Here is a 24,681-nt window from a genome sequence, read left to right as displayed (position 1 = left end):
TTCGGGACCAGCCAGGACACGTTTTCCACTCTTTTTGGCCCAAAAACTCGACTCAAGAAAGGGGTTGGGCTGATCATTTCGTGCGGGGTGGGTGTGATGGTATCCTTGCTCGGGAAGCCCCAATTTGATTGACGCCGCACGAAGCGTTAATAACTTTAGCAACGCCTTTGTCCTGCGGCGGACTTTGATGATGACTACGATGATTATGACGAGCGAGTGGATGCGGAGGACTCGGGATGGAAATGAGCAGGAGTTCCCGGAGTTCCTGGGTGGCGATGACGAACTATCAGCAATCACCATAATTGCATAGTTTATCCGCGTGTGCGTTTGTTTGCTTTTAATAGAGCAGCCTGCTCTATTTGTTTACTATTTATACTTAAGCCCGCTGGTTAGCTCCTTCCTTCCCTTCCCTCCTCCCATCAGGAAAGGTCCTGGCTGTCACGCAACCCAATTATTTCCTTCAAACACATGTAACTGTTAATTGGCAGAGCGTCTCCCGGGCATCCTGCATGTCCCGAATGTCCTGGGTGCGCCAGTTCTCTATTTTGATACCCGCTCCTTATAATGCGGATAGTTTCCCTGCAGCCAGAAGCTGAGATTGCTTTTCCCGCCCAAAGGGTTGCTATTAGTTGTAGTTGTAGTTTTCCATTGCCAAGGGGCTCTACTTAATCTGCGGGTAGATGAAAAGTAAATAGAAAATTGTAATGAGCGTCAAAATCAAATTAAAGGCGAGTTCTTCTAGGAAAATCTTCGTTAAGAGCAAAACATATCAAATCCCAAAGGGGATGGGTTGGGGATAGTTTTTATGTATATATTTAAATATATATTTTTAAGGGATCAAGTACTTGATGGTTTCTTTAGTTGCATTCTCTCCGAATTTCCGGACTTTCAAGCTTTAGATAAGCAATTTGTTACTTAAAGACTCCCAGCGGAGAAACCGCGATGGAAAAGCAAAACGCTTTCTCTCGTCTCATTTTTTCTGTTTCAGATACTTGGCTGCATATGATTTATGGGACAGACAGGCAGCCAACAAAAGTGGGGGAGACGCAGTCGAAAGATTTACGAGTCCTTCACACACAGGATGCTCGCCATGAGGCAACAGGATGGGAATGCAAATCGCGCACGCATGAAGTGAATTCAGGAAGTGGGGAATTACCTCCTCAGTTTGGGAGCCAAGTAGATTTAAAAACAGCAACAAGAGAGCCACATATCGCGACACGTCTTTAAAAGTTTTCAAACTAAAAAGCCAATTACTGCGTAAGTTGGTAGTAAGTTCAGAGATAACTTACAGCTCAGCAAGGACTTATCTTGAGAGAGATACGAATACGAATGCGAATAAATTGAGCTGCCTAATTGAGCCATCCGAGGAAGGTTAAACTCCCTTTTCACATCTAATTTGTCTGACAGTCGGACTTACATCCATTAGACATTATCGAGGGCCATAAAACCGTGATGGAAAACCAGCTCCTAAGGAAACCATAGTCGATGGCCCCAGGACATGCATCCTGTTGTCACATGCTATCAAAATCATAAAACTATCCGCCCATCGAGTCCTTTGTGCGCTAATAGACTTCCCAGGATCCTTTCGCGTTTTTGCCAATTTCGCCTTTCCGTCCGAGGAAATCATTTCTGTTGTATCGAATCTTTTGTTGCTTCCTTTCGGCTTTTTGTCTCTGTTCCTGCCAGACGGCAAGTCTGATTCCCGAGTGTCCTTAAGTGCAGTCTGCCTTGACTTTTCACAAAATCAGGAATAAATCCGGGTGTGGGCGCCACTATAGAGATTAGTGTCCAATGGCGATGGCATCTTTCGGAGCAGAAGCAGAAGGATATACAGGAATAGAGATACGGAAAATGGGAAACAAAGCTCGTTTAAGCCGAAATAATAAACGAATAAAAAAGGAAAGCCCCGCTCCACTTGAAAGTGTCACAACAAGTAAACAGAAGGACCCCTGAACTCACTAATAACTCAGACCAGAATAAATGAGAAAATCAAATAAAAACAATTTAAAACTTCCGTGAAAAGGCGAAGAAATGAAACGAAAACAACAATTAGAAATCGGGGAAAGACCAAACCCTCGTGCTCGCATTTTTAAGCAGTCGAGTAATTACACGTTTAATTGCAATGGGCCAGGACTTTTTTTTCGGAAAAATATGCCAGGACTCGGGGCAAAAAATTACTTAAAATTCAGACATAATGAAAGCTGTTGAGGGAATTATGCTAATTTCATACAGCCAGGTCCTTTCCTCATTCATTTCCTGCATTTTGTCCAGCTTTCCGCCCATTACGTGTCCTGTTTTTCCAAGTGGCGAACGAAAAGAAGAAAGTAAAATGTTGCCGAAAAGTGAAAGTTCGATTTATGCAGCTACAAATTCACTTAGCTACGCCGAGTGGTCTCGCCTTTCGCCTTTCACCACCCGGTTTGCTCCTTGATGTACGCACATTTTTGGTCCCATTTATTGGGTTTTCCTTGCAACTTCCTGTGTGGCAAGGTCCAACCCCTCGGATCCATTGATTCGTGGCTTATTTTTTTAGCGCGCCTTTGCCCGAATTTGTAATTAGCCACGGGGCCATCGAGGGGGATGGGCTGGACTTGAAATCGAAGAGGGCAGAGAGTCCTTTAAAAATGTGTAGAGTTCAAAAGGTTGATTTCCTAATTCAGCTGTTGATTAGTTGCGCAGTTCCGGGAGTTATAGATAGGGTTAGGCAAATGAATCGGAAGCAAACGAAAAGAATATCAATAGATTATTATAAGACGGTAGCAGTACCCATTACAAATTCATGTTCAATCTAATTGAGGTAGTTTTTCATACAATGCTTGTATTGCCTTCTTAAGATTCGAATATGCCTATAGATTGCGGGGTATTACCAAGTCTTTTTCCTATCCTGACTAATTAGCTTAAACTTTCCCCGAGGCAAGTTGATTTGTGTAAACATTTCTAATTATGAATGCGCTGCGTTGTAATGACTTGGTATCTTCATCAAAGTTTCTCTCGGGGAAGCAGTAATCCCGCTCCTGGACATTCCGGCCAGTTGGTGGATTCCCACGTTGGGCTTTCTCCACAGCTTATCGGCAGCCGCCAGAGATCTGCGCTCCAGCCAGATTATACTGCCGAATTAAATGATTAATAAAAGTTATCGCAAATGGCAAGGAAGCGAGTCAAATTTGTCGCCGAACAAAAGTGATCCCATGCATCCCAGTGACAATATTAATTTCTGGCTGAACTGCGCATTAACAATTTTGATGCGAGTCCTTGGAAGGGGGCTGGGTTACGCCCCCATTCAAATTGCGGCATAAACATGCAGTTTTGGCCCACATTTATGACACTCGAAGCGCGTGTCACGGCCATAAGGTCGTGGATCAAATTGTATAATATTAATTTCTAATTGCATAAATTTTGCCTCGTTACCGGGGATTCTCCTGGCTGCCGAAGAGATATTCCATTTACGATTTTTCGGCTGGATCGTAAAAATTAAAGCGCTCCAAGGTGTTTGTGTCCTGGCGCAAGGATAATCCCGATACTCGGTCTCGGTTTCGGTTTCGTGATGTGTTTTTATTTGCCGGTCGCTGTGCCGCTCAAATAAAAATAAAAGCAACCATCAAATGCCGAGTTAAAATGTTTTATTATTTCACTTTATGCCCATCAAACGACGTGAGTTTCGACCAGGAAAACAAACAGGATGTGAATGAGGATGTGGTTGTGGATGCGGCCGGGGTTTTTGAGGTTCGGAAAGACAATTGCCAAATGGTTTATTGTTTTTGCGGCTGCTCTGTGGAGCGTTGATAAGTCCACCGATTTGACGATGTTGCCGCTGGATAAACAGGGTCTTTACTGGGTTCTTTACTCAGCCCCTTGGGGCAATATCTTTTTGAAATTGTTATTAAAATCGCAATGCGATAAGATGCCGTGGGGAGCGTGTGTATCTTTTGACAATTATTTCGATTTGCTGCGCTCGAGCTGAAAACTGGTACAGTTTCACTGCTTTAGGTATGGAGAAAATCTTAGTTCAACAGTTTTGCTTAACTAAAATTTATTGATCTATTGTCCCCAATCATGTTGTGGCTTTTCGTGGAAAGCGTTTTCCCACCTATACGTGACTCTGGCATTCGAATCGAATGCAGATGACTGGCACCTTGGCTCGTCAGTAGCTAAATGCCCTGATTAATCCACTTCAAACAGCGCGGAATTCCCCGTTTTCCACTCGGATTTTTAGTCACCTACGTGAACGGTGTTGTGCCGAAATAAAACAGTGACTCGGCTGAGATACTCGCATATCGCTACGTGCGCACCGGCTGATTGCATTTACGTGTTGTCACCTGCTGCACCCGACCCCTTTGAAAAGCCACCTTTTCCACCCACAATGACTGCACTCCAGTCAGCGGCAACTAATGCGAATGAATGGAGCCAAGCCACACGCAGCCATCGATAAGCAGCTCGCGGTCTGCCCTTCGACTGGCACCATGAAAAACCTCCAAAATAGCCCCAACTATCCTCGAATCCAGCCACTACATTTTGGCAACATCCAGACGTGGCAAACTTCGGGCTAATCAGATGCAGTTGTAATTACGAAACTCCTGCGTTGAGAGTTCGAGAGTAACGAGGTTAGGAAATGGGATTAGTTGGGGGATTCCCAACTGGCAAACGAGGAAATCCTTTTAGCGTTGCAGGCACATTGGATGCCCAAATCAGAGACAGAATTATTTAACTTTATTACTATTGAACCTTGGCTATTCGTATTTGAAAAGATAGGCATTCGTTCTTTAGTGAAACTGAATTTGGAAAATATAATCAAAATATGAAATTTCCTATGACTTTATGGGATATGGCCTACTTTTGCCACAAACTAAGCCTTTATGAGGTGTCCACATATAGAAAACCGACCTATGACCCCTGCGAAGGGTTATCTGCGAACGGGAATCTTCGAAAGAGATAGTTGGCGGGAAAGTAAGCGGAACGAAACTGGGAAAGGGGGCAAAGTCGGAGGCACGTCGGGAATTCTAGACTTTGACTTTCGGCAAACTTTAAGTAAATCTGCTTATCTTGCTGGAAAGTTTCGCTCTACGTGCCGCCGTCGCGTCGCGGTTGCCAGTTGCTTTGTTCCACCCACAAAACCACTTGGTAACCCACACCTTCCATAGGGGAACCTCCCATCTTCAGAACCAAAAGGAATGCAGACCTGTCATAACGTTGACAAAGTCTGACACGTTGGCATTAGGCTGGTCAAAATGCGGACTGCCTATCGCAAAGGTCGCTGTCAATCATTCCAGTTCCTCCCCTTTTTCAGGGGGAATGGCAATGGCAATGGCAGTGGAAGTCGTGTGACGAAGGCCACTGCGATTGCACACTGTTGCCAAGTGGAATTAATTGAAATTCTCGCCTTCAGTTCGAAATCGATGGCTATGTCCTGGCTGCAGGGTTGGTCCTTTGGTCCTCGAGTGCATCCACTGATTTGCATATGCATTTGCTCAGCAGGAGGTGGAGGATAATAGCCTGTTGACATTGCATCAGTTCAAGGAAAGATTGTCCACTTCAATGAATACGAAAGTGATTAAGACAGGCATGCAACAACTTGGAGTTCATTTATGTAATTATGCATGATATATAACACAATAACATAAAGAATGCAATCTTTATCCTCAATATACAACATAGCTCAGTTCATTTCAACACCAGATTGAGTTTGATCGCCCCTTAAGCTCCCTTTAATTTAATCCTTAAGTTTATTTCACGCTTCCTTTAACGACGCCGGCAGAAAGCCGTTCAACCCATCGAAGGACATTCCTCCTGACCGAGGCTCTTAAAGGCATCTGGCGCAGGACCTCTATTCCCACTCTGCATCCTTATTGCGATTACAGGACTGCTCCCATTACAGCTCCTGGCCAAGTGCAAGTGCATGGCCCAATTTATGGCCAAATGCTAATTTTGGCCATGTCCTCGCACAAAGCGCGAATTGCTCCTGTCGCAGGACAACGAGGATTGGAGTAGGAGGCGCGTCAGAACCAGGACCACGACTCCACTCCGAGGACTCCCATGCGGAGTCCGTTGCGGGCCAGTGGCTGCAATAACTCGTCTCCCTGTCGGTTCGCCTGCTCGTCTGCAGCTGCCAGATGGCTCCGAGCACGCAGATCCCCGGATCCGGGCAACTTTGTGGCTCCCGGTAATCCTTGTTTCACTTGTTGTACGCCTCGCCGTCGTTGCCATTAATGCCCGCCAAAGAGCGGAGGAGGGAGCGGAGCGGGGGCAGTGCAAAAAAATGCTATTATCTTTTTAAATTGTCTGCCAGGCGGCGGAGCAACAGCAGCAAAAACATCCGCCGTGGCAGCAACAGGGAAAGTCCACTTAAAACAACTAAAATAACATTTTACCAAGTTGACCAACCATACATGACAAGAGTCCAATTTCTTGCAGTGTATTTGTTTTAGCCAGAATCCTTTAAAATGAGAAGTAACACATTCGATACATTTCCCTTCAGAATGAGATATATAGATATAAAAACAGTTTGTAGAAATATTTTTGCGAGTGCTGCGTCAGAAGGAAATATGGATTAAAATGTTGCCCGGAGAAAAGCCAGAAGGAAAAGCGGAAAATGCGGAGGAGGATCCTTGTGCGGCTGGCGCGTTAACTTGATTTTTTAAGTGCCTCTTCGGCGCATTATGAACACGGCCCAGCCGATTACGGCTACCCATTTTTCTCCATTTTTTCCGACCGCTTTTCATTTCTGCTCATGCATACGAAATTAGTGGCGAAGCGGAGCCAAATTCGGAGTGAAGTGCAGGAAAAGCGGGGAAAGCTGTCCACAGAAGCGTTTATGGCTTACAGCGAGTTAATCGCGCTGTCATCATCCGTCGCTCGTTTGTCCAACTGGCAGCAATTGTCGCAATTGCAGTGGTGTACACATGGCCCACTGTTTGGGCCACTTGAAGTAAGCGGCTTATTCTGCTGGCATTTCACTCGGCTGAAGTCCGCTGAAAATCTTCGAGCAAAGATGATGTTCATGGGAATCGAGACTTAAGTCAGCTCATTGTCTGGTCCTGGCTTTATCAAATAATTATGCGCCATTATCTGGAAAGGGTTCGGGGGTATCATCAGTACTTCAAGCTAGGAGCTTCCGACTTTGTGTTATAGTTGCTAACTTTCCAAAAAAGCATATGAAATATATTTACTTCAATGCTAGTCTCTCGAACATCCTGTTGATTTTTCCCAATTTTTAATCAACTGCTTACTGCTCGGCAGCACGTTCCACCGAAAATTCCACTAAGTGGGTGTGGCTAGGTCGTAAAAACTGATTTTAATGCCCAGCCGAAACTATGGGGCAGTGCCAAAGTTCCAATCCCTCCACCTCCCTCCGCCAAATGCCGTCTTTGTCTTTTACAACCTTTTGTCAGTCGTTAATTTTTATGTTTATAGCGCAAATTCTCGCCTTGCTGCACACACGCTCACTGAATTTTCAAAACCGCAAAATGGAGCACCAATTGATAGGCGGGGGGTACGATTCCGGGAGTAGTACGACGTCGTTCGAGGTAGTTAAAACAATAACAATTAGCTGCAAGCCAAAGTCGTTGGCCGCACGCCGAAATTAATTAGCGAGCGAAGGCACTGCCTTTTGAGGTTAAGTTGAGCCCAAAAGTGAGGTTAGCCTCGGGCAGAGAGTGAGGTTAGGTTCATTCGAACTGAAAGTGCAACAGCCAAATCGAAAAAACCAAAGTTAAATTATTGTGCTGACTGGACTGAAGTCGGCTGTCGGCTTGGGTTTGGGTGGGAAATCTAATCAAACTAGTGAAAACTTTCGACCGGAAAAATTGCACATTGAAAGTTTGTCCGCCTCTTCAGAGAAACTTTTTCTGGCTCTCTCTCTCTAACCCTCTATCTGTCTCCCTCCTTGGGCGGAATAATTGCCAAAATGGAAAGCCAAAACTTAAACAAAAACGCAGACATTAATGAAATTTTGATAAACTTCTGGCCGGAACTCCACTGCAACAATGAAACATTCGAAATATTGAAAGGATAGAGAGAGAGGGAGAAAGCCAAGTGCAATTTGAGCAGACAAATCAGAGCAAATTGTGATTTATTGAATTTTAATTTAGTGCCAGTGCGGAAAATTTGCCATTAATATTTGAGGATGCTCAGCCCGGAGCCAAAAACTGAATCAGAATTTACGCTCATTGCGAACTTTGTGGGCTCGTCGAGTGTTTTGCAACCCTCAGGGGTGGCGCGAAAAGTACAGTCGCCTCCAGCTTTCTAGCTCTGCGCGTGCCTGACTCACGCATTATTCAGCAAATCGGAAGTGGAGAGGGCGCAGCTGGCAGGAGTCGGATTCTGTTTGATTCCTGGGAGTAGGCTGGCCCTCCTGGAATTTAGCAAATGTGCGTGTGCGTATGCAAATCGCCGGCCACATGTCATTTCTGACCATTTCCGCTCGAGGACTCGCGTCAGAAGAGCCCAAGGAGCTGTAAAAACAAGAGGGAAAATGCAAAGCCTCTGTGATCGAATGTGTGAATACCCTAATATTGGATCGGACACTTAAACGGGATCATCCTTTGGAGATCTTTGAACTATTAAACTTAATCAACGGGGGTATCATTTTAAAGAAATATCTAGAAGAACTAGAGTCGATCGTTTCTAATTCAGCCTTATGCTTTCTTTGTAATTATATTGGGTAGGAATAGAGTATTTAAAAGTTAATTCATATATGACTCAGATACTCCCATTACCCGCACTGAGGGTATTAAAATAACAATTACGATAGCAACCCCTTGCTGACTAAATCGGGGTGGCTCGTTCAAGTTCCAGCTTCCAGATGGGGTGCCTTATGCGAAATGCGAACTTTTTTGCAACTTGTTTTACCCACTGACCTTGAAAAGTGAATTCATGCAAATTGAGCAGCTGAAAAATCAACAAAAACAGTCCAAGGGGTGGCTGCGGATCGGGATCAGGTTGCTCTGCAATCTAAATACACGCATATCCTGGCCATCCCCCTTTTGGAAACCTCAGCCAAGTTGCGAAAAATTGCATTATTTAGCAACAGGGGAAAACAACAACAAAGGGCGGAATAGCTCGCTTATCAGCGATTTGCTTATCGCGAATTTCCACATGGAAATCCATTAGTCAATCCCCTGTCTTTTTGCCTTATTTGTTTGCTTGTAAACCTCTTACCTCGCCACTTGATTGCCTGGCCAATCTGGAAATCCCCCAGGATTCCTTTTTGAGATGATTGCTTGGGGAGCTATCAATTACCAGCATATATCTGCATATACAACAGGCTGATCAGTAACCCTATATCGTTGAAAATTAAGTGAAAATGATCTTGAGAGTGTTCCCCAAGTTTACTACGTCTCATCATCATCTGTTGACTAAAGTACAAACTTAAATTAAAGCACAAATATGTCATACTTAGTATTGAAAACAAAGCTGTGTGCATTAATGTGGCAACAGCTCGCTTTATTTGATAATTATTGATTAGCAATATACAAACGATTAGATTGCAGACGAGACCTATAAAATAATCAATGGTTCATTATTATAAGCTGACTAAAAATAAGACTCAAGAACCTTAGTCAATTGATAGTGAAGTACTTAATATTTAAATACGAAAGTGGGCATTTGATGGGGAAAACAACGATGCAAGTTGCATCCTGCCACTTTCTGTTGAAGTCCTGTTGAAATATTTACGTTGCGATAAGGACGTTTATTCAGTCCCCGTCCCGCGCCAGCAAAAATTTGTTAATGAAAAATGGCAAACAATTTCGCTTCTTGGCCTGCCTGTCTGCCTTGCCACCGAAAACATGGCGAAAAACAAAGGGACAGGAGACAAGACTTTTCATTAAAATTGCACAGGCGTAGAAGTGGGCGAGAGGGGGAGGAAGGAGGGGGAGGGGGGCGGTTCAAGGATTATTTATGGGAGCCTGGCGGAAGCTGTCGGCGCAGCTGCCTTTCACTGGCTGCAAATGGCATTGCAATAAAACGAAATTAAATTGCTATTTTGCATACATATTATGTGTGCCCGAATGTCCTGGACACGCACACACATACACACACACACACCCACACATATTCTCATATTCATAGTTGTCTGGCTGGCGAACAATAACCAAAATATTCGGAATCCTTTGACAACATCTGGCCTCCCAAATAGTTTTTAACCCCTGCCACCTCAACCACAACCCTTTGTAATTGCTCGACGCTTTTATTAAAATGCATAAATTAATAGAATTATTTTCGGGGGCGAAGACACCTTTTTATGGCCGCCATTTAGAGCATGTGTGGAATGGCTTCGAAAAACCAGTTTAGGAACACATAATCTGTGCGATGGCTCATGACCAAACAATTACAAATGACGAAGTTAAGATCCGCGCCAAATGCACCACAAATGACCGCAATTAGCCACCCTACTCTATCTTACACTTAGAAAAATCAATGGTCTAAAAAAATGAGCACCTTAATTTGATCATTCTTTCATTATGAAAATGTCAAGGTTACTAAGCTAGTATCCCTTCTTATATTTATTTATTTATATTATTGGTTCAAAGACTTTTTTCCTGTGTATCCAGCGGACATAACGAAAATCATTGAGGCAGCATCCATCCGCAAATCAGGGCAATTAATATTAAGTGGATTATTATTTAATGACCGCTGCACGCACTCGGAGACACTGAAGAACCCACTCGGAGCGATCCAACCACTATCCCAACCACAACCTCATCAACTTGAATCCCATTTCGTCCTAACTGTTATGATTCCGAATGGAATGGCTGTCATATTCTAATTACATAAGAGCACGCAGTTATTACACGGATTCGCCTAATGCCGCAGATACGGATGCTGCGATTTGATGACCCCTGACCCCTGGCCAAAACCCACTGCTCCGAGTAGTTATGGCGGCATTAAAATGGCAAATTGACGTTCATTTCACGTGCTAGTGGACCGTATCCGTACTCCGGATGTGCGGCGATATGAGCAAAGTCCTCATTGAATGGGCGTCGCTAATTGATAAATTGCTCCTATGCGTGGCTGGGATCCATAGTCGCATAGTACAATGGCTACTGAAATGCTCCAGAAAATGCTTAGAGAAAACCACTTTCAAAAGTGATTAAAGATACATTTTTCCTATTTCACACGTTAATTGAGCAGCTGTTATAGGATCTTACGGAATTTCCAAGAATTCATAGAATTCATAGAACTTCCATGTGGATTATAAAAAACTCATATTTACAAATAGGGATTCACAACAATTATTGTAGGTCAGGGAAATGGGAAGGGGACCAGAGGAAGATAGGGAAACTGCGATGCGAATACAGGGGTCAATAAAAATACGAGATTGCATCGTCTTACGCAACAATGTGACATCCACGTCATCGTGGAGCCTCCGACTTAGTCAGCAAGCGGCCAAGATGGCGCCCGAACACCCATTGCGGCGGATCTGCTCCGGATCCGGAGCGGCAAAGCCGTGTGCACCAGGCAGAGATAAGGCGACAGAGAGAATCTCTCGTGGAATGACAAACGTGGCCCTATATTATCAGTGGCGGAGGAGTGTGTCACTGATTAGATAGTCGGGCTCCTTTAAGCCCCACAGATCCCTTCGGTAGATAGGTTCCACGATCTATTTCACTTTTCACCATCGATTTAGATTGTCAATTGAAAGAAAGTAATAAAGTGATAGAGTACTATCAAGATAGTTAGATAGATAGATCACAATAGATCCTAAATGATTCCAGTCTCTGAAACATTGTTTACATACAATAATACGATATTTACAACATGTCTCTTTACATTCTGCTTCCAATGGTTTCATTTATTTTTAGACATTTGTTTTTCAGTTGAAGGCACATTCTAAGAATATTAAAAACTACAACATAATGGAACATTACACCCGTTGTGATCGCAGAACTGAGTAGTTTCCGATACAATTTCGCCTTTGTTAGTTTCATTGTTACAAATGGTATCCAAAGTACACTGCCAGACAGCCCGCAATCAGCGGCACTCGGAGAAAAAACGCAAACAGACGCCCCTCATTGAGGACCAGATACATTTTGAAATCCCAAACCTTATCAGAGAGGCAAAAATGCTGCTGTTTTACTAGTTGATAATTAGGTTCTTTGATGTGTTTATTTGTTCAAGCGGTAACGTACATGCTAAAGATACATTTGCTGGGGCGAACTTGCTAACTTATTTATGATAACATTATCACAATCTGGTGTGCTGGTAAATCAAGGTGAATTTCGCGATGTAAATCATTCACTTGTGGCTGCTTTGATAATGCTGCTGCTGCACTGCGATTTATTGATGAACAATCCAAGGAAACAAATTAATTTATAAGGGAATTATGAGAGCAATTTTGGGGAGACAGTGTAGGAGCGTGTTGGGAAAAGAAGGAGGAGGAAGCGGAGGAGGTGGTCTCCACTCCTTACTGCTTCTGCAAATACTCGTCGAACAGGTAGACGGAGAGGGATGGGTCGGGGACCTTCATCAGCTTGGCGAGGTCGTTGGCATAGCCGGACAGCTTGCGCACGCTCTCGGCCTGCTTGCCCAGGAAGTTCTCCTCGAAGTAGTGGGCCAGCTCGGGATCCCTCTCGGCGTCGGTGGCGTGGGTGGCACGGGAGTGCACGTGGGTGGCTCCGGTGGCCAGCTGCTTCTCGGTGTCCAGAGCCAGAGCCAGGGAGTGCAGTTCGTCGACCTCCAGAGTGCCGCGCTTGGTGCTCACGGAGCCGGCAGACTCGTGACGGGTGTTGAAGTCCACGATTCCTCCGCGACGGGTCACCTGCTTGATCAGGGCAATGCTGTCCTCGAAGGAGCGGTCCGAGAGTCCCTGGTACAGCTTCTGGAAGCCGGGGCGGTTCTTCTGGAAGGAGTTGAAGTGGGTGGCCAGCAGGAGGTAGTCGTACGACTTGGCCAAGTTGGCGTTGATGTAGGACTGGATCTCGGGCTCAATATGGTCAATGCCAGCAAAACGGGCATTACAAATGGAGTTGCCTACGGGGAATAAGCAAATAATAAAGATTACAATCTTTGAATCGGAGAGCAGAAGCACATTCAATACTGATGACATAGTCTTAACGGTTCCTAACTAGATAGTGCTATACTATACTATAGAATTTAGAATTTGTATTTGTATCTTTAAAATAATAAAGTAAGGGCCGTAAAACAGTACGAATTGGAAAGAGTTCATTTTCACTAAATCTGATATAGTGCAGAAAAACATCCAATCTATATTTCACTTACTTTTGCCTGTGAAAAAGCCCGTGAGCGCTTGTTTTTATTATTATGTTTTACAAAGATACAAAAAGCAACAACACAGATTAGCCACTCTCTCTTAGAGGCGCTCTCTTTACTCACCCGAAAAGGCTGACGTAGAGCATGCGGTGATTACAGTATTCTGGCAGTATTCATCATCCTTGGCCAAGGCAAGAGAGCCGAGGCACGCGAAGAGAGCGAGTGCAACGAAAAATTTCATGTTGACGGTTTACTGTAAATTAAAATCAAATTCGAGAAGCGAAAACAAAGGAAATTAGTTTCACAACAATTGACAATTGGAAAACAGACACTTTTGTTTACGTTTCGGACGAGTTTTGTTTTTTTGCGTCGTAGCGTTTTCTTGAATTTTCTGTGCTCTTTTTTAACAACAAAACCACCACCAACGGAATGTTTTGGTTTTTCAATGTTTATGGTGGTCACAGTTGTCACAAAAACACAGTTTCCAGAAAATTCTTTTCTAGTTTTCTTAACTAAACACGCACAAAGTAGTTAGTTAGTAATTTTTAAACTCACTTCCAATGCCTGTGCTTTTATTAAAAATTCAATCGCTTTGTGTGCTGCTTGGTGAAACTCTGAAAATCAACTGCTGTTTATAGCGTCGCGTACGTCTCTTTCTATGCGATCGATATGGCTGTGTGTGTGTGGTTTTGGAGAGCGTGCATGGGCATGTGTTGTTTTGCGCTCAGTGCGGGATTTCGGTGTCATTCAAACATGGCCGCTGCCAGTGTTGTTGTTGCTGCGCCTGCTGGAAGGTGACTCACGGCAGGGTTGTCAGCGTGTGCAAAAGATGGACGCTGCACTTTGGATTTCAAGTGGTTTCCTGAGATTTGTATCAGCTAACGATGAGGATTGAAATTAATCTGCAGATAAGCGATCTACATCCTAAGAAATTGTTCTTAGTATTGATATAATGGCAATTCACAGCAGCAAAGGCTTACATGTATCGAGCTTGAGACTGCTGCTATTAACAATTCATATTTTCGCTATGTTCGGAGTTTCTGTAGAGTTTCCCCAATTAACAGGCAAATTATGTAATTTGTAAGTTTTCCCAGCATGTATCCCTCTTATCAAGTGTCATTCTTGGAGCTCTGCAGGCGACACGTAAAAAGAGCCGTCGCCATATTAAGCAGTTATCAAATTGGCTGATTGATCCCCCCTTCGAACGTGCAAATCAACTTGACAAAATGTGAATTAAATTGTCAGCAATAATTAAACCGCCTGGCAACCCATGACGTGGTGCTCTCCCACGGCCAAAACAAAAACAAAGAACAGCTGATGCGCAGCTCAAAAGAGCGGCCATATTGCATTTGATGAATTTACTTTTGTGTAAGTGGGGATTATCTGACTAGGAAACTCGACTTTATACAAAGTATACCCATATTGAGGACGTGTGTATCACATTGAGTGTGGCTATTATCGGGAATATTCAATTATCAGCCATTTAAACGGTTAACAAAGAACGGGCGACATGTTGAAAAGATAACAGTGCACACTCTCCCACTCACACACACACGAGGAAAAACCGAGAGCGCGCGCGCTTAAAAGTGTTTTGTGCGCCGTTCGGAGCGACAGTTCGCTTTCGAGTTCGCTAAAACACAACGTAGAAAGGCATTAGCTCCACTGAAAAATCAGATTAAAGCTGTCAGCAGAAGGTACTGGAAAGCATTCGAGAAGTCGAAAATAATCCCAATCAAGCCCATCAAATTGAAGCAGGCGACGCCTTCTGCGCCAGTGTGTGTAAAGGCAGCTAGATTTTCAATTTCAACGCCTATTTAACATTGTATCCCAACTCGAGTCGCCTCATTCTCATTTGTGCATTTCAAGCAAATCAAACTAAAGTGAAAAACAAATTTTGGTTCTGTGATTTTGTGTAAAGACTACGTTCGACGATCAAAGATGGTGAAACTAATCGCTAGCCTGCTCCTGTTGGCCGTGGTGGCCCAGGCCTATGGAGATTTCAAGTGTAAGTACTAAGTTTTATTCAGCTGAATTTCAAACAAAACAAAGGCAGGTCATCGGAAAAAAACAATAAATTTCGACGCAATACGCAAAGAGAAGCAAAACATTTGTAATGCGTTGAAAAGAGCATGCGCCGTTTCTCTTTAACGCTCTTTCACTCTCTTTCGTCAATGAAGTGAATTGACCAAACCAGTTGATTTTAAAGTTATTAATACTTCCGTTGCGCTTTGGGGAAATGATAACCAGTTTTTATACATCAATTTCCATAATTAAATAATGCGAATTTCGCTTTCATTTCCATGAATAATGCGGCACAAATAAGCTTGACTTTTTGTTGTTACATTTCAAGGCGCTCTTTGCACACGGCTTTTGCGGTGCGAGTGAGCTAGCATGGTGAACCATGCTTTTTGCACACGGCACTACACCAAAACAAATGCCGTTACTATGGCGGCGAGAGCTGCGCACGTTACCAATGCAGTTACAAAAACAGAGAGAGAGAGTGGGAGAGTAAGCCATTACAGTTTTGCACACGGTTTTTGTGCCCTAGAATAGCGGCATTCCAAGCGCAATTTCAAAGTTTTATGCAATTACGCCCTCTTAAATGCAATAACCAACCGCCCCCTCCCCCTCAGCCAAGAAAGAAAGCAAGAGTTTCGTGAGAGAGCTGCAAAGGGAGCGAGAAGAGCAGCAACTTAAAGAAAAACAAAACCCAAACCATGAAGGTCAAGACCAAGAGTGCAAAGGTTTTTAAAATATTAAAATTTACCTAAGTTGTGATTACAAAAATGAATTTTTTAAAGCTGCATAAGTCCGTCTGAAACTAGCCATATATTGTTATCATGGTCCCCCGACTTAACCCAACCTTATCCCATTGCAGGCTCCCTGGCAGTTCCTGAGATTACCAAGGACTGGGTGGACATGAAGGATGCCTGCATAAAGGGCATGCGCCACCAGATCCAGGAGGAGATCAACGCCTCCTACCAGTACTTGGCCATGGGCGCCTACTTCTCCCGCGACACCGTCAACCGCCCTGGATTCGCCGAGCACTTCTTCAAGGCCGCCAAGGAGGAGCGTGAGCACGGATCCAAGCTGGTGGAGTACCTGTCCATGCGCGGTCAGTTGACCGAGGGAGTCAGCGATCTGATCACTGTACCGGTAAGTCGAAGACTCGCGTAAAAAACCTCAAAGCCCAGCTAACTCTGGCGAATCCCCCACAGACTGTGGCCAAGCAGGAGTGGACCGATGGTGCCGCCGCCCTGTCCGACGCCCTCGACCTGGAGATCAAGGTGACCAAGTCCATCCGCAAGCTGATCCAGACCTGCGAGAACAAGCCCTACAACCACTACCACCTGGTGGACTACCTGACCGGTGTCTATCTGGAGGAGCAGCTCCACGGACAGCGCGAGCTCGCCGGCAAGCTGACCACTCTGAAGAAGATGATGGACACCAACGGCGAACTGGGCGAGTTCCTGTTCGACAAGACCCTGTAAGGAGGTGGAGATAGAGAAGCCGCAGCGCCCAGTCACGCATCAAAATTATCAGCCAGTCGAGTTATCTGTTATCTGTCAGCCCAGAGAGCCTTCCCGAGGGTCCGCTATTAAATCATCAACAGCCAAGTCGGCGACTGGCCAATAAATTATCCGTTCGACGGCGATCCTCAAAACAGCACAGCAAAATTCCACGTCTGTTCTTTCTTATCAACCACTTGTGATTTCCGTACACCTCGGGAGGGGCTCCGCATTATGCAATCGCCGAGATTTCGCCTAGGCTTAAGTGGAATCGCTCATTCGCATAGGAAGACACTCAGCACAACCCATTCACTACATCCTATATCTTTATATTTTTCTGTCAATTAGACGAGCAAGTTCTTAAATAAATAAAAATATATATGTAACGAAATAATAAAAATATGCGTTTTCTTTTGAGGGATTTTTTTTCAAATGGGAAACGAGAGTGATTTTGCTCTTTTTGGGATTTTTCGAAGGGAATTCCACAGAAAAAGTGCGATATCTTGGGAACGACACGTCCTATTGTGGAGTTGGATACCTCGTTGAACTTGTAAAAATATTCCTAAACGATAGGCAACCCATTTTGAGAAATTTTTGGTTTGAATATTTTTTCGATTTTTTGTGTGTTACTACCCCTTACAAAAAACGCGAAATTTGGCCAAAAAATTATTATTCCAAAATAAAGCAAATAATGATATGGATCGTTAGCTGAGGTCCCCAGCTGACTAAAAAAGTGAGTTTTTTAGCCTTGCGACATATTTTGGCCAACTTACTACGAAAGAACTGCCAAAAAAAGGTGTTTTAGACAAGGATGTTTAAGGAAAAAGAAATTATGTTTTTGGCAATAGTAAAGTTGTAAGTTATTTGGTTAAATAACAATACAGCAAAACTTTGTTTCAAGTCTCTGCTGGTTCAGTAAGCCTATCAGATTTCCGAGGTCCTTGGAGAGTTGAGTAGAGTGCGGATCAAGTGATAGCCTTTCAATTGATACACTTAATGCTAAGATCTACTTTCGCTAATTTCTGCTGTCTTTCCAACTCCAATTTGCCCAGAAGATAATATTGCAATCCCTCTGTTAGCCGATTAACCCTTTATTGTCCCACGACAATGCACTTGATGAGCCGTATCTGGGATCACGTCTCGCCTGTCCATCGTCCGTCGTCCATCAGTGGGCAGTGTCTAATGGTTGTACGCATCGCATATTCCGTTTGATAAATGTCGGCATCTTCGTCTCGAGTCCCATTATTGACCCTTTCATGTGGTCCCCTCCCAGCGGTGGTAACCCCGTACTCTTAACCCCTTACCAGGCTAATCTGATTGGAAAACACAAAAAGCCAACCATAAAGAGGAAGTAAAGCGAGACGCTAACTGCACTGCAAAAAATTATTCTGGATTTTACTATATATCATACGATTCTTATAGTATTGGTAACTTTATTGGTTACTTTAGTTTTCAGTGTGCGACTTGCAGATGGACAGGAGCAAGTACATGGAATAATTCATAAGTCACTTGTAAAAATGTCCACAACCACGTCGGCTTTATCCACACCCACTGCCCTGCGCCTAATGTGTGCTCGATTCACCCCTTCGATGTCCATGTCCAGGTCCATGTCGATTGGAGTGATTGACAGGACATGCCATGCATTGAATTATGATAAATTGTGGCAACTGTCAAAAGGCTGAGCTCGGTTTTCCCGCCCACCACCGCCATCTTCGACCAGATTTTCCGTTTTCCGGAGCGTGACCGGAGTGAATGGGTTAGTGCGTGGCATTTTAAACAATTTCATAAGCTAATATTTGAGCAGATGTCCTTGTTCGTTGCGGATTTAAAATTGCATCAATCCTCCCGACAATGGGCCGCAAATTTTTCGATAAGCGCCGCAAATATTTAAGCGCAATTCGTTCGATTGACCAAAAATAAGGGGCGGAGATTATCGGGTGGTGTGTCCAGCATACAAATGGCCCATGACATTTGGACCCACTATCAATCTTGGCCAAAGGAGGCAAACTATTGTTCATGCCTTTCGACCAATTTGCCAATGACTTTTATTGTCTTTTTTATAAATGTTGTTTTTTAGTACCCTGCATATGATCTCAATATTCATTATAATTTGTCAAGAAGCTGAAAAGAATATAAATGTATTTACAAGCTGAAGCGCTTCCTTTGACAACGGGGTATCTTGCAGTCGTATCTATGGAATATTCCGTTTTTTGCATATTTTTTTAGTTGCACAGATAGCCAGCCAATTTGGCAGTGAAATATTCTGGGCAGGGACGTGCGAGTGATTCATCCTGCGCATATCCTTCAGATAAAAGTGCCTGCACGCTTATCGCGCTGACATTTGTCCTGCTCCTCGTTCGCTGACAAATTTGCAACGCCGGCCAGAACAATAGGCATGAAATGGAAATAGAAATGGAAATCGGGAAGTGTGTCCTGTCCGCTGAAGGATCCTGCGTCAAGCCGAACCGAACCTAAGCGAACCGAACCGGTTCTGAATTCAAGTGGCAGCAGCCAGCGCCGCAGGACATCCGCCGCCTGCCGCCAGGAGATGATTTATGTCCGGATAGTTCCTTTGTCTTTCGCTCATCTGAACTGCACTGCTCTCACTTCGATTACTTGCCACTTTCTCCGCTTGTTTGCTGTTCTCACCATAAATCTCTGGGCGCCCATTTAGGAGTGACAGCCATAGCCCCCGGGAAATCCTTTCAAAACCGGTTGAAAAAGTCAAGCGGGGAAAATGAGTTGGAAAAGAGCTACAGAATCGAACACTCCTATATATAGCTTATATTATTAAATATTTATTAATATTAATATTAGTATTATAACCATACAAACTAGTATGCAACATACTTGTTCTTGTTTATTGTGCTTTCCAGTCAATTTGCATTCACTCAATCAGTTTGCTTGGATAACTCTTTTGAAAAAAAAAGGAAGCCTTGCGAGCTTATCCTTGAGGTCCTTGCACTTTCCTGGCTTGCAAACTCAAACATAATCCACCTTCACTTTTCCACACTCTCGCTATCAATAAAGTTGTAGGTAGCTAAAGGTACCACACTCCACTAGAGGCTGCATCACGCAAATGATTAAAATTCAACAAACATCGGTCAGGAGAGCTCTGGAGGAGCATCCGAGCACGGAGCAACCTCCAGCTCCGCCCCACAGCGTTATTGAAATGTCTTAGCAGCTGTCCAAACATCCTTCCTCGCTGAATCCTTGCAGGGGAGCAAAGGATTCTGCTGATTTAGCATATTGACTCCTTGCCAAGCAGCGAACTTATACAAGATTTATGCGCCCGACGCACGCCAGGCGACAGTCGAGATAAAAAGGATTCGTATAACTCACGCCCAGCGAAAGGACACCCAGGATAACAGCACTGAGAAAAATTAACACCTATTTGAAATACATATTCGTACAGGACGAACTACCTTTGATGTTAATCCCTTGGGATGCCTTGAAAGTAGCTACAATGGGACCAGCTTTTTATGCAAATGATGATTCCTTTTTTTTCAGTGTAGGATGAAAATCTGGAGTCTTGGAAGGGGAGTGCAATAAATTGGATTTGCATATTAGCACACTACCAGGAAAGCAAGCCTGGGGCTGTGGAGAGGTTGCACCCTTTCGTCTGAGGGAAAGGAAATTCCAATGAGAAAGATCTCGGGTGACCACTGACCTTGTGTCCGGGGGGTGGTGGGTGCCAAACGGCCATTAGGCAGAGCGTCTTAAGTACGAAATCTTGCCTAAATTGGAAATAAATCATTAAAAATATGTCCACAAAGGGCGCAGAGCAGGGGTGGCGGAATCCTTTGAGCTGTTTGCCGAAAGGGTTTGCAACAATTTCCAGAATTTGCGGCATTCACATGTGGGCTGGACCTTCAGGAGGGTTGCGATATGGACATGTAATTCCCTTTGATTTATAAAGATAACGACGCAGTGTCGTGTTTAATTTGCAGCCCACCTACTCCGGCCACCCAGCTATTTACATTCATAAATCCTGGCACAGGACTCTTGTCCCAATGGTCAGACGGAGTATGACTTATGTGAACTCGGCCGCAAAGTTTGGTAATTATGCATGGCCCAGACATATTACTTTCGCTGTACTTTGCTCCTTTTTGTCTCAGTCGGGCATCTTCAAAGGGGGTTGACATTTTTTAACTGACCACTTTCATTGGCGCAAGGGAACTGCCAAAGTTTTGGGCCACAAACTTTGGCTTGACATGACTGAGATAAAGATTAGGTCCTGTCCCTTTCACTGAGAAAGAAACTTCGGAGGCTAAACTCCTCAAAAATAAACAAGATATTTTAAATATGTAATTATTACATACTTTATACGTTAATTACATTTTGGGGTTGTCTACTTGTAAGTTTATTTTAAGAATATTAGTTTGCGTTTAGTTTATCCAATAAATAACATCTTTTTGGCAGTGCTGTAACTTTGGTTATCGTCTGTAGTGTTTATTGTCGCTGCCTCTGACTTTTTACCCCCGAACAGTTCAATGGCCACAAGTATCAACTATGAATTTCCCCAGAGGGTCATTCCGTGGCGAACTTATGCACCCAGGTTGGCATCGGGGGCTTGGAATCGGGATCAGGATCCGAATAGAGGAGTCATTCGGCTGGGAGGCCAGTCGAATAAAAAGCTGATTTGCATGCTCCAAGCTGGAGCATTAAAACTAAAGAGCAGCATCAGCAGCAGGACATAAAAAAGGACCTGCAACGTGTGAGGTTAAATAGATTTGGCGCAAGGACATGGGTGGAGAAAGCTCCTCGCCTGTCTGCCTCACGCGCAGTTATGCCGCAGACATGGCTCGCTTTTGATTTAAGCGCATTGTTTGCGTTAAATATTTGCCATGCCGGCCACGTTACCAACCACCCCCTCTGGCCAAACCCTAGACCATTTCGCACAGCAAGGACCCGAAGCCAAAGCCAGCCACAGCTGCAACCAAGAGCTCCGGGCTGAAAGGCAGTGGTCTGAACCTGAACCAGCGCCACAAACTCCCCGTGCCCAACCTCGGAAAGTCAGCGTGACATGGGGCTCTAGACTGGAGAAGGAAACGTTTCTACACTGGGAGAATTTTACTGCAATGCAGCACCTTGCAGTTCTTGAATTTAATTTCTACCAACACTTTATAATGTTAACTTATGGAGCATCATTTTCTTGTATTTTGTGTGCCTCAGTGTACCTTTCCTGCTAATCGGACGAAGGAGCGCCCACGCAAGGACCAATACGCTCATCTGCGGGCTAAGAAGCGAGCAATCCTCGCCTCGTGTTTGATTTCCGCTTTCAGCTCCTTGACTCGCCGTACACACACATCCTTGGGGGCGTCTTGGGTCGAAGGAGTCCTTCCACTCCGCCCACGCGGCCAAACAACTTAAACTTCACACGCAGACACGTCTGCGGGAAAGTGGCAAGTGGGTGGTGGCACAAGGATATTTCGCAGGAGCACGGGGGCTCAGCACTGAGAAGACGCATGAAGTGCATTAGTTGCAATTGAATTTGTACATTGTGTGTGCGCCAGCAGAGCGAGCACCAGACTCCTTTCGAGTGCAATTTTGTTGCCGAGCTGAAATTGGATTCCATATTGCCACTCAGCGTACATCTCACAGATGTGGCTTAATCGCCCCCCCTCAGAACTAAGCCCCAACCACACCCTCCGGCAGAGTTAATTAGAAAGCCGGGCAGGTACTCGTAGCTGCTTGAAGGACGCTAATTGAACTGCCACAGCTGGACCTGAGCTGCGATTATCGGCTAAAGGGATTGGCCACATCCCCAAATTAATCCGCCAAAAACAAAAGCCATTCCTAGGGCCAATATCGTTTGACACACATCAGTTAATAGTTCACTAATTCCTTTCCCCTATCCTGTGACACCAGCCCATCCTTCCAATGCATAAAGAATTCTAGTGGTTTTAGGTTCTTGATGATTATAAGCGACAATGGTCGCGCTTTATTGAAAGATTCATTTGTGTTCTTTGAGAGTCTGCTGGATCGATCCAACCCGATCGCTTATACAAAATATATATATTTAGGTATATAATTAGAAGTGTAATCGATTCATAAGGTAGTACATAGTAAATGTTACATATTCCGTAGATTATTATTTTATTATTATAAATAGAGACAAATACGCATATCATGAGTGATTTATGTATGAATGTGTTAAGTGCTAAATGTGGGAGTACAATATATGCTTGTATGTGTGATTCTAGAATTAGTTTTTCTCGTATTTTTTTATATTTTTTTAGTTTGATGATTTAATGCCAATGATGAATGTTGATGAGTGAATGTGGATGAGGGTGTGAGTGTCTAGATGAGTGTGTTCGTGTGTGTGTGTGTTAGCTTAGAGAGAGGCTGGCAAAGGGTTATTGCTGCTGGTATCGATAGACGATATTCGATAAGCATCTACGGGATAACGTTCTCTGAGTTAATATTAATTTTACATATTTTTTAGCTTTTTGGTTTGGTTTTTTTCGGTTGGTTTTTCGGAAGCAAAGTTGGGCTGAAACTATGGATCGAACAGAATTCGTGGTGTGGTCCTCAGACTCTGCTTGCCTATCGACGCCAATCGATAATTATCGATCAGTTTGCCATTTCAACTTTGTTTCGATAAAAGATCATCTCACAATAAAAACAATTTGTACTTTCGAAAAGGGGGAGGGGCGCTTTTGCTTTTGCTTCTGCTTTTTGCTTTCGCTGACTGCTTTCTCTGCTTTCTCACTGGCTCTCTTCGCTTTCTCCGCTCTCTGCCTTCTTCGCTTTCTTCGTTTGATTCGCTAGGATTTGTTTAGGGTTATCTTTTTGCATTTTGTTACATTTGTGTAGGATGCAGGAGTGCTGAGGTTCATGTTTTTGTATCGTTCAATGTTACTTTGTAATTTCTCTCCACTCGCTCTTCGCTTTGTATATTTGCTTTAGTTTTCAACAAGGAAATCAAAGGATGCTCGCTTTTTGCATAGTAAGAGATACACAATAAATATTCGTTTTACAATCGCTTTCCAGGCAAAACCCAAAATGGAGGAGTGCCAAAACAGGAGGGGGATCCATTCAGTTTCGATACTTCGCTTTCGGGATGAGCCTACTCAAATCCCCGTCCTGCGGCACATTTGTCTATTTTAAGTAAGTATTTTATTTGATTTCTTTACACATGTAATTGCATTTTTTTTTGTGGTTTTTGTATTTTGTTTTTGTTCAGGTCCAAAATCAAATTTGACTAATTCAAGGAATTAAAGTTTCATTGCATCTAAATAAGGTAAAGTGTACTTTCATTAATATTATTATCTTATTATTTGCATAAATTTCCTTTTCAATAATAGAAACGAAACAAAAAACTTAAACAAAATTCCACTATGGCTCTACTACTCCTTCTCGCTCTCTTTCTGCTCCTCATCTCACTTTCTTCAATTCTCCAACTTTCTCCTGAGCCTCGAAGTTTGAAAGAGACGGAATACTAGTTTTAACTAAATAAACGGAATTTAACACAAAATCCCTGGCACGATGCATCCTCGGGTAATCCTTCGGGAAAGGGGCGGGGGTGGTGGGCGTGTTCTGGGCCGGGCGGGGCGTGGTCAACGCCTTTACCTGAGCAGCAGAAATTCTTCTATGTGAGTAGGCGCGACCACGCCCAGCCGCGGTTTCAGGACTCCCGTCCCGCCCCCTTCAGAATGAAAAGGATCTTCGAGATGACCAGTGCCAGTGTGTTGGTGTGTGTACGTGTATGTGTGTGTGTGGGTGAGTGAATATGAGTGAGTGTATGTTGGTGTGAGTATGAAGTACTTATAACGAAACATACAAGGATCAATCTCCAATAGATTATTAAATAGTACAATGAAAACTTCATATACAATATATGCCATATATAATAGATACTCGATATACGATACTCGCAGTGCGTAATGCGTAATAATGCAATAATAATAGCCAAGATCAATATACGTTAAAAGATATACATGTCTAAAGTCCCTACAATATG

The 24,681-nt window shown here is 43.8% G+C and overlaps 2 protein-coding genes across 5 annotated transcripts; one reads left to right on the top strand and one right to left on the bottom strand.

Moving 5' to 3' along the window:
• Positions 1 to 12,067: 12,067 nt before the first annotated feature.
• LOC6730214 (ferritin heavy chain) lies at positions 12,068 to 13,921 on the bottom strand. 3 transcript variants are annotated; one of them, XM_016177839.2, is made up of 4 exons: positions 13,762 to 13,921; positions 13,330 to 13,459; positions 13,216 to 13,242; positions 12,068 to 12,966 (listed from the first exon to the last, which is right to left on the bottom strand). In XM_016177839.2, the coding sequence occupies exons 2-4, from the start codon at positions 13,445 to 13,447 to the stop codon at positions 12,401 to 12,403; spliced, it is 711 nt and encodes a 236-aa protein (XP_016036972.1). In that variant the 5' UTR covers positions 13,448 to 13,459; positions 13,762 to 13,921; the 3' UTR covers positions 12,068 to 12,400. The 3 variants fall into 3 exon arrangements, with proteins under 3 accessions (XP_016036972.1, XP_039150577.1, XP_016036971.1); XM_039294643.1 differs by having other exon boundaries at positions 13,216 to 13,221; XM_016177838.2 differs by lacking the exon at positions 13,216 to 13,242 and having other exon boundaries at positions 13,762 to 13,920.
• Positions 13,922 to 14,745: 824 nt separating this feature from the next.
• Positions 14,746 to 17,115, top strand: LOC6730213 (ferritin subunit). 2 transcript variants are annotated; one of them, XM_016173887.3, is made up of 5 exons: positions 14,746 to 14,900; positions 15,125 to 15,211; positions 15,840 to 15,950; positions 16,085 to 16,362; positions 16,425 to 17,115. In XM_016173887.3, the coding sequence occupies exons 2-5, from the start codon at positions 15,145 to 15,147 to the stop codon at positions 16,695 to 16,697; spliced, it is 729 nt and encodes a 242-aa protein (XP_016036969.1). In that variant the 5' UTR covers positions 14,746 to 14,900; positions 15,125 to 15,144; the 3' UTR covers positions 16,698 to 17,115. The 2 variants fall into 2 exon arrangements, with proteins under 2 accessions (XP_016036969.1, XP_016036968.1); XM_016173886.3 differs by lacking the exon at positions 15,840 to 15,950 and having other exon boundaries at positions 14,749 to 14,900.
• The last annotated feature ends 7,566 nt before the right edge of the window (positions 17,116 to 24,681 follow it).

The sequence above is a fragment of the Drosophila simulans genome, chromosome 3R (assembly GCF_016746395.2).
Source record: "Drosophila simulans strain w501 chromosome 3R, Prin_Dsim_3.1, whole genome shotgun sequence".
Lineage (NCBI taxonomy): Eukaryota > Metazoa > Arthropoda > Insecta > Diptera > Drosophilidae > Drosophila > Drosophila simulans.
Note: the sequence above shows the minus strand (reverse complement) of the source record. Positions and strands in the feature narration are given on the sequence as shown.

Bases quoted from the DNA above. Each gene is read 5' to 3' on its own strand.
- LOC6730214 (XM_016177839.2), bottom strand. From the start codon at position 13,447: ATGAAATTTTTCGTTGCACTCGCTCTCTTCGCGTGCCTCGGCTCTCTT. The intron at 13,243-13,329 runs GTGAGTAAAGAG...AATAAAAACAAG, and splicing joins CTCTACGTCAGCCTTTTCGG to CGCTCACGGGCTTTTTCACA. The intron at 12,967-13,215 runs GTAAGTGAAATA...TATTCCCCGTAG, and splicing joins GGGCTTTTTCACAGGCAAAA to GCAACTCCATTTGTAATGCC.
- LOC6730213 (XM_016173887.3), top strand. From the start codon at position 15,145: ATGGTGAAACTAATCGCTAGCCTGCTCCTGTTGGCCGTGGTGGCCCAG. The intron at 15,212-15,839 runs GTAAGTACTAAG...CCTCCCCCTCAG, and splicing joins GGCCTATGGAGATTTCAAGT to CCAAGAAAGAAAGCAAGAGT. The intron at 16,363-16,424 runs GTAAGTCGAAGA...AATCCCCCACAG, and splicing joins GCGATCTGATCACTGTACCG to ACTGTGGCCAAGCAGGAGTG.